The sequence below is a fragment of the Muntiacus reevesi genome, chromosome 1, assembly GCF_963930625.1.
Source record: "Muntiacus reevesi chromosome 1, mMunRee1.1, whole genome shotgun sequence".
NCBI classification, from domain to species: Eukaryota; Metazoa; Chordata; class Mammalia; order Artiodactyla; family Cervidae; genus Muntiacus; species Muntiacus reevesi.
Window position 1 is genome coordinate 78,569,364 of NC_089249.1, and position 16,140 is coordinate 78,585,503.

Sequence of the window (16,140 nt, forward strand, 5' to 3'; positions counted from 1 at the left end):
GCAAGGTGATTCCTATTGTTTTCTTGGTTTGGGGACCACATAGGTTTTAATAAGAGGGGAAAAAATGACTTCAAAGCAAGCCATCCAGAAAGCAGTTATTTGTCTCCAACTTTCTAGAACATTAAGAAAAGGGGTCCCCTGCCACCTGGAGGAACTATGGGGATGATGGTCTTGGTGAGGGTAGCACTGGATATTTGCAAGGAGAAGCCCCTCTCACAATGATGGCAAACCAAGCAGCCTTCTGGTAGGGCTCTGCCACAGCTGTGGGGGTGAAGTAAGCTTAAGTGGTTCTCTGTAACGGGGGACCCCCAGGGTGCCAGGATGCATGTTGGGACTAGGACAAGAGACCTTCAGTGTGTGCTTCTCCTGAGATGAAGGCGGGGATTGGGACATTCAGAATGAGATGTGTAGTGACAGGTGTGCATTCATCAAAGCTGGAGAAGGTTGTATGGGGCTTTCTGACACCATAAGAGTGATGTAATTGCTGACTGGCCAAGAGCACGCACATTCCACAAGCACAGGAGGATGAAAGGTAATCAGGAGCAGATTGTTTATTGGAGAAAGAAATAAAGTGGCTAGGTGATAGGTCTGGAGGTGACTTCCAGGGTAGGAATCCAGGCTTTTGGAAGACAGATAAGTTTAGAGCTCTTATATCTTCAGAAACAGGGGAGGGTGGCAGGGATAGTTGCCTTGTGAGCCTAAGCCTTGGAGCGCCCAAACCAGCTTCTAAGCTTTGTTTCAACACAGGCTGGTGTTTGATAGGGGCTGAGCTGGCCTCACTGGGCCTCAGTGTCCTCATGTAGAATGAAGGTGGGGACAAGTTGATTTCCAGGGGTGCCTCCAGGTCTGGTACTTGTATTTTTATTGGTATTTGTCTTGGGGAGGGGCTTGCTTTTTGAGGACTTTTGCATAGGCACATATGATACCAAGATCAGAGTGAGGCTTTACAGAGGCATTTGTTTGTTTAGCTTTACTGGGGACTAAGCACCTCAGAAAGCTGAAGCCAGGTCTGTGAAAAAGTCAGAGCCTTTCCAACATAGAATAGATTGCCTTGATAGGAAGTGAGTTCCCCGTCCCTGGAGGCAATCAAGCAGAGACTGAATGACTATATGCCAGGAATCTTATGGAGATTCATTTAGCTCTTATGAGATTCATGAGAGTCACGAGCCATTTAACTAGATGGCGTTTACATTTCCTTTTAACTCTAAGGAATGCCACTGCTTATGCATATGACTGTTCAACAACATTTCCTCAAGACAGTGATGGCAGCCCCAGCCTTCTGGGCTTCTTTCTTGTGCCCCTGGAGGAGCAGTTCTCATCTCTGGCCTGCACATTTGCATCACTGAAATGTTCTTTTAAATGTCAGTGTCCAGGCCTCACCTGCAGAGGTTTGATTCAATTGTTCTGGGGTGGAGATCAAGGTCCCTCTGTGCTGTTGGTGCCTGGTGGGCACCCTTCCCCCCTGCATTCTCTCTGATCGGGTGAGGAGACTCAATGCCACCCACCAACTCCCGGTTTCATTCTGCCTTGGTATTGAGCTCAGAAGTCTAACCTTTCAACATTCATTCACCCAACAAACTTTTATAAAGTGCTTACTTCCTGTTGGAAGTCCTAATGGGCCAGTTCTTGACTACTTCAGGAGCAACCAGCCCCAAACTGCCCTGAGAGAGACCTCATTATGTGTATTTTGATGTCCCACACTTAGCACAGTGCCTGGCACATGGCAAGTATGTAATAAAAATTTTGATTGAATTGCATGGAATCTTTGCCAATATTGTAAGTGGGGCAGGAAAATAAATTATAAGTAGGCATGCAGTAGAGAATTCATGATATGCCAGTTCCCCTCTGCTCAGACCTTGTGAAGGAAACCATCTCCTTAATTGGAATTATGTTTGTGGCCCTAGGGATGACCCATCTGACTTGATATTTTGGTAGTGTGGTCTTCCAAATGACCTTTTTGTCCTTTCTCGGGGCATTGCACGGTAGGAGAGCCGAGGCTCGGAGAGGATGGTTTCCTCTTAATTGGTGTCCCGGTCATCGTGCTGGCCTCAGTAACCATTACCAGGCCACCGTCTGCTCAGACCCGATGCCCTTGTATTAGCTGCATGGTGTCCCTCAGCCATCAGATTTCATTTCCTTCTGGGGGTGACAACTCGGAGGGCCGCAGAGAAACGCCCCAGGCCAACCTGACTTTACGAGTTTTATTTTGAGATCTTTGGGGTCCTTCCTTGCACAAGAGTTTTCTGCCTGACCTCCCCACTGCAGGCCTGGTCTGGGCTGCACTTACAACGATGATGCAGACCCCCGGACCTGACCTCAGGTTGCTCATATTCTGTCATGGTAGTAAGTGACCGAGGTTTAATGGTGACATGACTGGGGCCTCCTCAGAGAGCCGTGAGGTGGGGGATTAGTCCTGCCTGGGAAGGCTGGGCTGGAAAGGGTGATGTTCTGATGATCGGTGGGCTTCCTATATGTCATAAGACTCTCTGGGTGGAGAGAGCCCAGACCTTGAGGTCTGGCTTCGGCCCGGGTTAGAATCTGATCGCCACTTCATCCTCACTTGGGGATGGTGGGCAAGCGACAGAGCCTCCCTGGGATTGTCCTGAGATCTAAAGCCATCACACCAGTGCCTGGCCATGCTAAGCACACAGTAGATGCTGGCTGTCACTTTAATTTTTTATATGTAAATAGTCAACTACAGAATGATGTTCAATTGTATGGAGATCTCAGTTTGTTTATACGTCTCCGATTGATAGACATCTGAAATGTTCTCTGATTGATAGACGTTTGATATGTTCTCTGATTGATAGACATTTGAAATGTTCCAGTTTGGGGCCATTATGTTTTTTATTTATCTGTATTCCGGCTGTTCTGTCAGGCATATGGGATCTTAGTGCCCTGATCAAGAACTGAACCTGTGCCCCCTGCAGTGGAAGCATGGTCTTAACCACTGGACCACCAGGGAAATCCTATGGCTGTTATTTTGATTGTTTATTAGTTTTCATGTATTTGGAAGCTCAGGATGGAAGTGTCTACATGCTTGACACATCTCAAAATATTCCCCCCTTCATTCAAATATTCAAGTTTTGACTAATACTTATTGACCTACTGTGTGTAGGACAATGTCCGAGGCACCAGGATGTAGAAGTGGACAAATGAAATTGAAAAATACTACCCGTCTGGGGCTTCCATCTTGGTGGTGAGCGACAGCCCCTGGGACCCGGTAAAGACACATACTTACCTACACAGAGGGCTCAGGAAGGTGGGAAGGTGCCTGCAGCTTGGTCTCCACTACCCAGGCTGATGCTCAGCCCTGGCGGGCATCCAGCAGGAGACGGCCTCTTGCTCTCCTCTTCTGCACAGAGAGCCTGCAGGCTCAGAAAAAAGCATCTTTGGGGAGAAGGCACTCTCTGAAGCCTCCTTTGGTCTCTGGTTAGTCTGTAATCCTCACCTCACATTCAGGATGTAAGGAGTCACTTCTATGTCTTCTCTCTCAGCATGGGCCTTCTGCCCATTTCTTCCAGGCCCTACGCACCTGCCCTTCATCTACCAGGTGGGATTCAGGCTCAGCAGCCCGGGGCTGAATGGGTTTTGCAAGTACCCAGCACAGGGCCTGGGCATAGTTAAGTGCTCCATAAATATTTATAATGTGAATGAATGAGTGAATGAATGTTTGCCCCGCTGCACCAAAGCTGTCTTTCTGAAATGCCTGGGCGGGGGGCGGGGTGGTGGTGGTGGTGGTGGGGAGGACCATCTTTGTATATTGTTGCAAACCTCAAATGCTGATGATATTGGAGGGGTATTCTGCAGCCCCTCCCTGACCCACAACTGAGACACAGCTGACTTTCCCCACATTGACGTCTGTGTAGCGAGAGAAATGGTGCTTGGCTACAAGAGAATGTGAGCTTTTCTTTCTGTGAAGAAAGAATGAGTTTTTTCATATGCATTATTTTACTGTATTCTCCAATGCTAATGAGAGTTGATCCTGTTATATCTGGCTTGCAGAGAAGGAAACAGAGGCCCAGAGAGGTTAAGTGACTGGTCCAGTGGTACATAGTGAGCAGCAGAGATATGATTTGAATTCTGGCTTTTTGGTTTCAATCCCATGTTATTTAGAAAAAGACAATGGTAATTTTCTTTGTTAGCCATCTTGTTCTATTTGAGGAGAAGTTAGCATGAGTGAGTTTTGTTGCTGACTGTTTCACAGTCACAATTTTATCATGTATAGAAATGCTTGAGAAAAGGGGAAAAAAGGAAAAAATGTTGGGAGTGTCCCTGTGGCCTATGTACATTTCATGGCCAGTGCCATCAGCCAGTAGGCTTCAGGGACTATTTGGTCCAAGAATCTCATTTTACTGGGGGGTATTGAGGTCTAGAAGAGTGATGCAGCCTGTCCAAAGCCAGGCATTTATCACGGAGGTGGCTGAGACCTCCTGGGTCCTCTGCTGGCAAGCCCAGGGCCCAGCTCAAGACTTCTTGGTTATGAAGCTTAACCCTGGGTTCTTGGCACTTCTCTCTTCTCAGGACTGTCAGAGGCCCAAGTGCCCTCTGAGGCCCCCAGGGTTCACCTTCCCATCCCATCATGCAGCTTTGCCTGTTTTCCTTATTCTAAAGTTAGACATCCAAGGATGCAGAGGGTCTGAGTGATTCCACTCTGGGCCGTGAGTGACCAAAATCAGATTCTGGTGGGATCCAGGCTGGGCAGTCACTCTGCGGATGCCAGGAAGAGTCACAGATGTATTTAAATGAGGCGGCTTAACCCGGGATGATGAGCCTGAGCTAGGAGATGAGCATTAGCGTGAAAGGTGTGGAGGGTGAATGAGAATAAGAGATCATGAGGAGGCAGGAGAAAAGCAGAGGAAGGAGGAAGTCAGGGGTTTGGTTCTGGTATGAAAGCACCGGGTTGAGGAAAGAAGCCGAGTCTCAGAGAACATCAACCAAGAGTACAGTCTTCCGGGCCAGTGGACGAGGGGCTGGATTTTAATTTGCATAGCATTAATTAGCAGGAGTGTCCAATTAGGACAGCCGTTTTAGAGACACAGTATTAAGCTGATGCTGAAATGTTAATCAGTTTTGGAGCTTCTCCATGAAATTGAAGGAAAAGTTGACCTTATTAAGCAGAAAAGAATTCTAAATCAATTATTTCCCAAATCGAATGCATAAAACATAGATCTTAATTCAGGAGATACATACTTTAGATGGTTTCACCTCTTCCCCTTTGGGGATTCCAGCCAGTGACAGAGATCATGAATAGGCCTCATGTGTACACATGCATACTCATTCTTGGGGGAAGGCACCTCTCTACATTTTTTACCTGGTACGTTTCACTTGTTTTCAGTGCCCCTCCAGGACTCTGCTTGCAAGTATGGTTTTCTGTTATTTTCAAATGTTCCAACAATAAAACACATTTAGGACTTCAAAGTCTCTGGGAAGATCTACCGTAATCATTACAATTCTGGCTTGTCATTGGAAGTTACAAGGCAGGCGGGGAGTTTATACGGCTGGCTCAGAAGCCAGGAACACACTCCATCACACTCCGTACAGCCTCAGGGGAGGAAGGTTCTGAGAAGGTTCACTGCAGAAACTGGAGGCTGGGAAGGTCTGACAGGTGGGGTGGGGTGGGGTGCTGATGCATGGACAGAGCACGGGACCTGAAAGCAGATTATCTGGAATAAGTCCTGCCTCCATTTTTTGGCCACATCCTTGGACAAATTAGGTGACTTCTCAAAGTCTCAGTTTCCTCCTCTGTAAAAGGGGGTTGTTGACGATGCCCACCATGCATGGCAGGCCCCTACAGCAATGCTTTACAACAGATTGTTGTCATCAATGAGAAGTCATAGATCTGTGAAGGGCTGGTTCTTGTCTTGGAGCAGAACAGGGACCACGCAGATGGGGGCATCTTGTGGGAATGTAGTTCACCCTCCTTCCCTGCTAGGAATTCCCTCTACAGCACCCTGATGGCTGTAGCCAGCCTCTACTAGGATGACACAAACTCAGCATCTCACATGGGAGTCTAGTTCATTTTGAAGGCATGGGGGGAGCATGGTATTTAGAAAAATCTGATGTATAGCTAAAATCTGGGCTAGTTGTATGACCTTGGAGAAGTCACATTGTCTCTATGACTCTCAGTTTACAAAAATTATTTATTTATATTTTTGGTTGTATTAGGTCTTTGTTGCTGCATGTGGGATTTCTCTAGTGGTAGAGAGCAGAGTCTACTCTTTGTTGCAATCCTGGGGCTTCTCATTGCCGTGGCCTCTATAATTGCAGAGCCCGGGCTCTAGGCATGTGGGCTTCAGTAGTTGTGGCATATAGGCTCAACTAAGCATGGGCTTAGTTTCTCCATGGCATGTAGAATCTTCCTGGACCAGGAATCCAATTTATGTTCCCTGCATTGGCAGGCGGATTCATATCCATTGCACCATCAGGGAAGTCCCTTAGTTTTCTTTTTAATCAGTAAAATGGAGACATTATGACCTCATCTGTAAGGTAAGGATGCAAAGTAATTTGTGAAGAAGGCATAGTCTGGGACCTGGTATGTAGTTGACACTTAATAAACATTAGGTCAAGATAAAAGCACTATTATTAAAATGTTTCAAGAAGCACTCATTAAGCACCTGTTGTACTCAGAACATCAGAGGTAATACAGTTGAGTACCCTGACACTTAATAGAATCATACTATATATTTTCAGTCATTTTTACATTAAAAATAATTGGAAATAAATGTATAGTTTTGGGGTCTGGATTTATCACTTGATATTGAATCATGAACCTTTCCTGATGTCTTCAAATATTCTCTACAAGAGTGGCTTTCAGTGACAACATAGTGTTCCATCACTGGCTAATCTCCAGTTTGCTTACCCACTCTAATATTTGGGAGCATTTAGGAATAAATGGCTTTGAAAAAATGACTCTCATCTGTTGAGTTATGATTCGTAAGCATTCTTGTGTACTAAGGATTATTACTCTATTGTTTAAAAGTTTTGAGTTGCAGGGGAGAAGGGTTGATCGGTTGGGGTGAGCACAGGGCTTGTGTATGTATGTACACACACCTATTTGGCCCCCACTCACTGCCATCTAAGGGCCAAACGGACTTATCGGGCTGGGAGGGAGTGCTGTGATCAACTCAGCCCAGTCCCGCAGGCCCTCAAGCCCTACAGGTGCTTGGGTTTGCTTCCAGAGTTATTTCGCCTCCGTGAGAGGAATCTTCCACATGCCCAGCGCAAGCTGCCGGGCCTGAGCTACTGAAAGGGGACCTTCTAGCTCCCTATCCATGGACTTTGCTTTAGTTTTTGGCCCCCTCCTTTTTTTTTTTTTTGTCTCTTTATGGCATGTGGCAGTTAGCCAGCCCTGATGGCTGCCATCATCCAAAGAACCATATCAATTTCAAGCTTTATTTGGAGATCCGACAGCAAAGAAAAGATAATTCAGCATTTTAACAAATAGAAAACATTTCTAGTCCAGCTGACTTCTTTGACATATTTTTGGCTATTAAAAATAGTTGATGGTTTATTTTTTATTGACATGTGCTAGATATTGCAAAGAAATCTGTAAAGTAGCGCTCATTCCCGCTGATCCAGTGCACATTCATCCCCTCATGGGGCTGGAGCTGGCCAACGAGGTTTCGCTGGCCAAAACCAAGAAGAAGGTGGAGTTGCCTTTTACGTAAAGGCTTTGAGTTTTAGAACAAAAGGAAGAGGCTCAAAGGAGAGGAGACAGCATCTGGCCTCTTTCCCTTTATTTCTTCCTCTAAAAATGATGAAAATAGACTTGGATTCTGATTTCGGTTAATTTCTGCCAAAAGAAATTAATTAGAGTTTGAAATATGCAGCTGATCCCAAATCCTTCCCTTGGGAAGGTGTGATGCTCCCCAGATGTCTTCAGACCCCTTTGAGAAGAAAGTGATGGTCATTTCTGGCTCGAAAACATTATGATCTGTTCCCTGTTGATTTTTGAAGGGGAAGTGGCCTTATCCTCAAAGTCTGAGTGTCCCTGAATTCACCACCTGCTCTTCAGCCCCACTAGGTCTTGGGGTTTGGATGGTGTTTCAGGCACCCAAAGTGCTTTCAAAGATTGGAACCTTCCAAAGGGCTGAAATTGTGTTCTGTTTTGTCCTGGGCCCTTAATTGGAGCAGCATAGTACTCCTCGAGATATCTCAGTGCCTATGTGCTGAGTAAATGATTGCAGGCTGCTCTTCATTAAGTATAGAACATACAAGAGGCTAAGTGAAAAGTGGCTTATAATTAGACCATCATCTACGAAGAGCAAAATGGACATCTTTCCCTGCAGCTGGATGGTCCTACATAGTATAGAAAGTTGGGGTCTGTGTATAAGCCAGTTTGGAAGCTTCTGGTAGGCAGGGGATCTCTGTAAATATCCTGTAGTGTCTAGCACACTGTTGGACACCTAGCTGGTGCTCAAGAAGTGAGAAGTGGTTGAAATTGTCATGAAAGAATGAGCTCCTGCATGGGTTCTCCCCTGGGTTCCCAGCACTAAGTGGGCCCCAGAACTGTATCAAATAGATGAATGGTAGATTGGCAGACACCAGGGAGAGCTGCTCTCTTTCCATCTCAGCCTGCAAAGGGTGGTTGAGAACACAAAGTTGGACATCTGGGAATCCTGGGCTCAAATCCAAGCCCTCCACTGCTTGCAGTGGCTGCCCCATATTGGACCCCTCCCCCTCTAATGCTGGCGATCTCAGGTACCCCTCCCTCTGTCTCCGAAAGCTTGCTTTCTTGGACAGTGATGTCTCCCCCCTCTCTCCTGGAGGTTGCACGTGGTAATTAATTATATCCCACCTTTGAGACCTGGAGGAGGAGATGGGGACTCACTCCAGTATTCTTGCCTGGAGAATCCCATGGACCGAGGAGCCTGGGGGGCTATACAGTCCGTAGAGTCACAAAGAATCGAACGTGACTGAAGTGACTTAGGATGCACTCACGCACCTTTGAGACACTTTCCATTATTATCTTAAGTTGTCATTTGGGTCTGTGTAAATGGACACCTCTCACATTTTTATTGTTTCCTACCAAAGAGTGGGCTGAGCACTTGTGGGCGGTGAGTCAGAAGCCTTGGCTTCAAACCCTGGCCCAAGTCACTCGCCCATCTGAGCCTTCACCTGTAGCATCTATACAGTTGGGTGAAAGACCAAGGGCTGTCCCGAGGATGGATGAGAACAAGCTGTGAAACCACCTTGAAAACAGTAAGTTGCTTTGTAGACACCAGGCATTTTATGATTCTGGAGCACAGGGACTGTTTCTCGTGTGGCCGGCGTCTCTCAGGATGCATGGGGCTACAACACCGAGCTTGGAAGTACTGCCGGCTCTCTGCTACCTTTATTCAGGTCTGTGTTCCCGCCTTCCTCCGGAACTGGGAGCTACCTCTGCTCCCTGGCTTCCAAATGCCCAGGAGGTACCAGCCCTGCAGAGAAGGTGAGGGAAATGACGGTAGCCATCCCTCACAGGGCCGGGTACCGGGCTAGGCACCTTACACATTGTTATTCAGTTGCTCAGTCGTGTCTGACTCTGTGACCCCATGGATTTGCAGCACGCCAGGCTTCCCTATCCTTTACCGTCTCCTGGAGTTTGCTCGAGCTCATGACCGTTGAGTCAGTGATGCCATCTCATCCTCTGTCATCCCCTTCTCCTCCTGCCTTCACTCTCATAGAGTGCCTTTATCTTTCACAGCAGCCCTGAGAGGTAGGTACTGCTATTATCCCCATCTGATGCCGGAAGCCCCTGAGTGCAGAGGCAGAGAGAGCAGCCTGAGATCACATGGCTAGAAAGTGGCTGTGTCCGGGGTTGGATCCAGTGGGCCAGTCTGGAGCGCTTGCTGCTAACCATGTGGGTCCCCTAAGCTGCCCTGAGGCTGGAGGACTGCAGCAGAGGCCAAATGACCCACGTGCCTCCCCCAGCCTCAGCTGAAGGGACCCCCAGGGCCCTTCTCCTGCCCAGGAACCCCGCTCTGCTCCTGTGCTCGGCCCCTTTCCTCTCCAGGAATTCTTCCACTGCCCTCACTTCCTTCTGCACCCTCGGCCTAAAACGGGAGAGCCACCACCAGGACGTTCTCATTCATTCCTGAAAGAACTCTGCATTGTCAGGATGGGAGGGACCTTGGAATCCTCTGGTTCAGGTTTGTTAAGAGGAAAGAGAGGCCGAAGCTGGCACAGTATTGATGTCCAAACCAGATAATAGCAGCACAGAGAATTATGTTCATATGACTTATGAGCATGAAGGCAAAAATTCTAAACAACACATCAGCAAACTGAATCTAGCCATGTATAACAAACATAATACATCATGCCCAAGCAGAGTTCATCCCAGGAATGCAAATATGGTTTAACCTTAGAAAACAGAGGCTCAGAGGGCAGCTGCGGAGACTGAGCCAGCCCAGGGCCCAGCCCAAAGTGCTTTCGGGGATCTGGTTACCTTTGTGCTGTATCCTGCTCCTGGGAGGTGCTGGTGACAGTCTCTCCTTTGCTGTCACTGCCCCTCACCACTTTATGTAGCCTCAGAGTGAAATGTTCTGTCCTGGATTTTTTCTAATCCTCTCTTTCCATTTCTCCTGCAGGATTCCATGTTTTCGTTGGCCCTGAAATGCCTTATCAGTCTGTCTACCATCATCCTTTTGGGTTTGATCATCGCCTATCACACACGTGAAGTCCAGGTAGGTGCCCTTGCCCACATCCCTTCATACCGGGGTCATTCCTCTGCTCGAGGCTGAGCCCGCCCCCCGCCCCCTCAGGAACTAGCTGGGGAATCTCACCAGACAGTATGCGAGATTGTGGCTCTTCTCTTTCGGTTTGGGCCCTCATGGGAGAGGTAACTGTGAGGCTGCTCTGGGGCTTTAGAACCATTGTGATTATCCCAGAGGCAAACATGGCTTCATGTTTTGGGGACAGTCCTGCTCAGAGTCTTCATTCTGCACTGCTTTACTGTAGGACTGACTTTGCTCTTTCTATCTCTTGCTAGATCTTTTCTGAGTGTGAGCCATTGAATCTCCCAGGTGAAGCAGACCTTCCTCCTATGCCCTTGCATGCATGTGCCTGCGTGTACACACACACAAACACAGACACTGCACCAGATAACACTAGGGGTCTGATGGTGAGTTTACCGCTTCCTGGTCTGTGCCAGGAAGGAGTCATTTTCTAGATAGAATAGAATCTTCTGTGGTCGAGGAGGCCTCTGTTTCTTGCTGCCAGGAGTCACTTGGTACCCAGAGAAATATTGGCCTGGCCTCTGGGGTGTACTCCAGTTTGGCTGCTGTCAGGAGGATGGTATGATCTGGGCTGGGAAGGGCAGGCAGGAGTGAGCAGGTCGGAGGCATCTTCTCCTGACAATGGGTCTCCCATATCACCTGGCCCTTTGGGCTGACCTGTTGTGCTGGGGCCCTGGGTGGTGGTTCTACGGTATCCAGATGTTTTTTCTCACTTGCATGCACATCTGAATATAACCCTGTCCTTTGGCTGGAGGAGCACAGATAGATCTACATCTGGGCAGCAGGCGAGAAATTGACAAAGACCAGAACTCAGAGTTGGGAAAGCTGGGGCCGAGACTGGGCCATGACCTCTTCTCACAGCCGGTCTCTGGCCAGCCCTGTCACCTCTCTGGACTGGAACGTGTGAACTTTTCTTTGTCTGGAACATGGGGCTTTTTATTCCACTGTTTACGAGTTGTTGTAAGGATGAATGGGTAGTGTATGAGAGGGCTCTGTGAACTTTAAAACACTTCAGATATGTACCTCTTGTCACCCAGCATTTCTGAGCGGAGTGGCTGCACAGGCAGAGATGGGTGAACATCTTCTGCTCCTGGGAGGGTGGTCTGCTCTCCCGTTGCGTGTCGGGGGCCACTGCAGCCGGCCCGGGGGAGGGAGCCTTGGCTCCAGGCCACCTTGGCTCCACTCTGTTGATGACCAGAGGATACTCATTGAGAAGGTGGGGACTCGTTAGTCTCCGGAGGGGTCACAGGTGCAGGGGCAGAGCTTGTGCTGTGAAGGCTGAGAGTCCTAGATGCCATCCAGCGGGTTCCTTTGTGGGGTCCGACCTGGACAAGGCGGCTGGGCTCTAACCCCAGGAAGAAGCCAGGAGTACAGGCAGGAGAAATGGGCAGGAATGGGAGACGGGCCCGGGAGTCACAGTCAGGGCTCCCGGCCAGGTTCACCCCACCCCAAACCAGCTGTGGGACCCAGGTGTTTCCTTAGTTCCTCTGAGCCCCGGCACCCTCATCTGGAGGCATCTATACTACACTATATCACCTTGACCTGTGCAGAGGGGTCACACAGGCCAGAGGAAAAGGCAGAGTAGTGAAGCTCAGCTGTGAGCCAGGCTCAGGGAAGGGAGAAAGGAGCTGGTCTCAGCCTCACACCCACACAGTGGGTCCACTCGGCTTGACTGCTGCTATTTCTACTCCAGGCCTTGGAACTAGAAGAGCCAGGTGTCCCTTCTCTGATTCTCTTGGGGTACTGCCCTGCCATCCCCAGGGCTGGCAGCCTTAGCTCTGACCCCACCCAGCTGCGGTTGTGATGTCAGTTCTGACCAGGTGGTGGGGCCAGCACCTGGCTGGGCACACTGTCCTTTCTGACCTCACAGCTAGTCTCTGCTTGGCCCTCATTATGGGCACCAGAGGATGCTATGTTAGTTATTTGTCTTGGCCTGACACTCAAAGTTAAGAGCAACGAGGTGAAATCAGTGAAGGCATTGAATCCTGGCTTAGACGCCTGAATGCCCTTGGGCCAAGAACACCTTATAACAACTTCTCTGCGCCTTGGTTTCCCCATGTGAAGTATGGAAGTCATGCCATCCACCTTGCTGAACTTGTAAGAGGGTGGGTCCCTTTCCTGTGACCTCTGTCCCACTGCTCCCAGCTGGGCCTCATCTTACAAGCTGTGCCCACCGGATGGTCACTGTCAGGACCACCCAGTGCTGGTAAGTGGTTGGGCTTCCTCTCTACCCTGCCTGCACGCTCAGCTCCCACCACCTAGTCCATCATCCTTCTGGCCTACCAACACGTGGGCTGTCACCAGAACGTGGCTCCCTCTGTGCCTCTTACCTGTCCAGTGAAGTTCTTTCTTCTGGAAAGATCTAGTGGGAACTTCTTTTGCCAGAGGGAGTTTGAAATGGTTTGGGCCAGACAGCAGGGCCTTCATACGTACTCACCTGACCATATTGTAGTTTTCTGTTCTGTGTCCTTTTCCCCAGCCTCAGGGACAATGATGTTGTGAATCTTTGTATTTCCAGGGACCCACAGCGTGTGACAGAGAGCCGGTGTCTGCAGGGGATGTTTTGAATGAAAGGGTGTTGTGTTCGAGATGTCTGATTTCCAAAGTCGTTTTGACCATTACTTAGCCCTGTGGTCTTGGACCTCAGTTTCCACATCTGTTCATTGGGGATCCTAAGCCTGCCACACCTCAATTCTGTAATTCTCTGATTAAGGTCTGGTGCCAGCCAGCTGGGGTACGTGCCTCCTGAGAGTGAGTGGAGGGAGGGTAATCCCAGGCATGATTGCTTATCCAGAGGGGCTGCTTGGATAACCTCTTCTGTAGGGAGAGGCCAGCCACTTCTCATCTGTTGGGAAGCAGGGCAGGGACAGGGTGGGTGAGGTCAGGGGCTTGTGTCAACGATATGCTTGCCACTTCCTTATCCACACCAGTTGCTGGCCACTTGGCTCAGTTGTAGCAGGAACCGGATGGCCGTGTTTCCACCTCCCCCCAGCCCTGCCCCAGTTGCTCACACCCAGGCCCCTGGCCCCCGCCCAGCACACACAGAAGGCCAGGAGTGCTTTCTGCAATAGGATTCCTCTTTGTTATATGCACAACTTGCGTTTTTGAGAAAGAAGGATTCTGAAACATTATTGGGAACCTCTCAGCCAAGCTCTGGCTTCAAGTCCTGCACTGAGGCTTGGAAGGTTCTTAGAGGCGATTGCGTGTACCCCTCACCAGTGCAGGAGGTTCCCCCTCTGTGGGCCGGCCTGTCACAGGGAGTCATGGCCTCTTGGGGGGAGGCTGTTCCTGACTGGGCATTGTGAGTTTTAGAAAGTCTGCCCCTCCAACTGAGAGGAAACGGGCCTCTCTGGAACGTCCACTCAGCCAGGCTCTGTTCGGGGGCAGGGAAAAGAGGCCCCTAAGTTCCCATGAGGCAGCCCCTATCATCTGAGGATGATGTCTTGGAGCACAGGGGCTTAAAGACCCAGGCGTTTGTTCTCCTCAGGCTAATGTGTCCCAAAAAGAAATGAAAAGCAAAATACACTGGGTTTTGTGTTGTGTATCAAAACTTTGAAAACCGCACTCTCCTGTGGGGAGTCCATTTATTCCTGTGGTTTGGTGATCACCAGCACCTCCCCGATCAGCTGCCAGCCTCCTCTCCCCCCATTGCACAATCACATTTTAGGGGCCATGGGCATGTCCCTGACTCGACTTGTCGTAAAGCTCGGAACACTTCCCTCCCTCCCTTTCTCTCTCTTTCTTTTTTCTTTCATTTGAAGTATAGTGGATTTACAATATTGTGTTAATTCTGCAAAGTGATTCAGTTGTATATATATATTCTTTTTAAGATTCTTTTCCATTGTGATTTATAACAGGATATTGAATATATTTCCCTATATAGCTATACAGTAGATCTTTATTGTCTATTTTATATGTAGTGGTGTGTATCTGTTAATTCCAAACTCCTAATTTATTCCCCCTTTGATAAGCATACGTTTGTTTTCTATGTCTATGAGTCTGTTTTTGTTTTATAAATAAGTTCTCCTTTTTTTTTTTTTTTACTGTCCTCAGTCATGTTCAACTCTTTGTGACCCACTGACTATAACCTGCTAGGCTCCTCTGTCCAGGAGGAGGTTTTCCAGGCAAGAACACTGGAGTGGGTTGCCATTTCCTACTCCATGGTATCTTCCTGACCCAGGGATGGAAGCTGCGTCTCTTGCATCTGCTGCATTGGCAGGCGGATTCTTTACCACTAGCTTCCCATAAGTTCATTTGTGTCATATTTTAGATTTCACGTGTATTTTATCGTATTTTATTTGTCTTTATCTTTCTGACTTACTTCACTTAGTATGATAATCTCTAGTTCCATCTATGTTGCTGCAATGGCATTATTTCATTCTTTTTAATGGCTAATTTGTATTCCATCATGTATATACATAATACAATATCTTCTTTATCCATTCATTTGTTAACGGACACTTAGGTTGCTTCCATGTCTTGGCTATTGTAAATAGAGCCACTATGAACATTGGGGTGCACATATCTTTTTGAATTAGTTTTCATCTTTTCTGGATAGATGCCCAGGAGTAGAATTGCTGGATCATATGGCAACTCTATTTTTAGTTTTTGAAGGAACCTCCTTTCTGTTTTCCATAGTGGCTGCACCAATTTACATTCCCACCAACAGTGTGGGAGGTTTCCCTTTTCTCTACACTGTCTCCAGCATTTATTATTTGTAGACTTTTTGATGATGGCCATTCTGACTAGTGAAACACCGAATGCTTTATCGCTCCCCTGTATCCTCCCTCCTCTTCCCTTCTTATCCATCTAGATGTTCATTTATTCAGTGTATACCTAACAAGGGCCTACTCTGGGCAGATCCTGAGACAGGCACCCAGTTCTCTGTGCTGGAAACCTTCAAATCACTTTTGCTTCTGCAAGGAGTTGTCACTGTTGAGTGAATCCATGGCCCTAATTAATGTCTTTAGTGACATCCTGAGAGGCAGGATAGCAGGAGGCTGAGAACACAGATTTTTCAGTAGTTCAACGTGGGTTCAAATCATGTTCTTTGTCACACTGCAGTATGTATGGTAGCCTTTAGGAAGCTACTGACTCTCCCTTAGTCTATTTCCTTTCTGGAAAGTGATACTAACAATATCCACCACAGGGTTGTTGTACAGATCAAATTAGATAATATGTGCAAAACATCTTAGCTTCAATGAGGATGTGTTTGCGGGGTTGACAGCAATGGAGAGGATATCCCAGGCAGAGGCCTCAAAATATCCAGAGTCTCTGAGACGGGAAACTGCAGAGTACATTCAGAATGCCTCCAGGACAATGTCCTGGGCAGTGGGGCGGGTCCACTCTGGAGCATGGCAGTACCAGCGGGAACTCATCTGTCTTGCTGAAGGGTTTTAGAACTGTCCTGTGGGCAGCAGGG

At 48.1% G+C, this 16,140-nt stretch overlaps 1 protein-coding gene across 2 annotated transcripts in view; it reads left to right on the forward strand.

Moving 5' to 3' along the window:
* The window catches only part of KCNN3 (potassium calcium-activated channel subfamily N member 3), a 163,762-nt gene that overhangs the window by 34,732 nt on the left and 112,890 nt on the right, over positions 1-16,140 (forward strand). For both annotated transcript variants that reach the window (XM_065903309.1, XM_065903300.1), the window contains exon 2: positions 10,572-10,667. In XM_065903309.1, the coding sequence (XP_065759381.1) occupies positions 10,572-10,667 (96 nt within the window). The remainder of the gene's footprint in view (positions 1-10,571; positions 10,668-16,140) is intronic.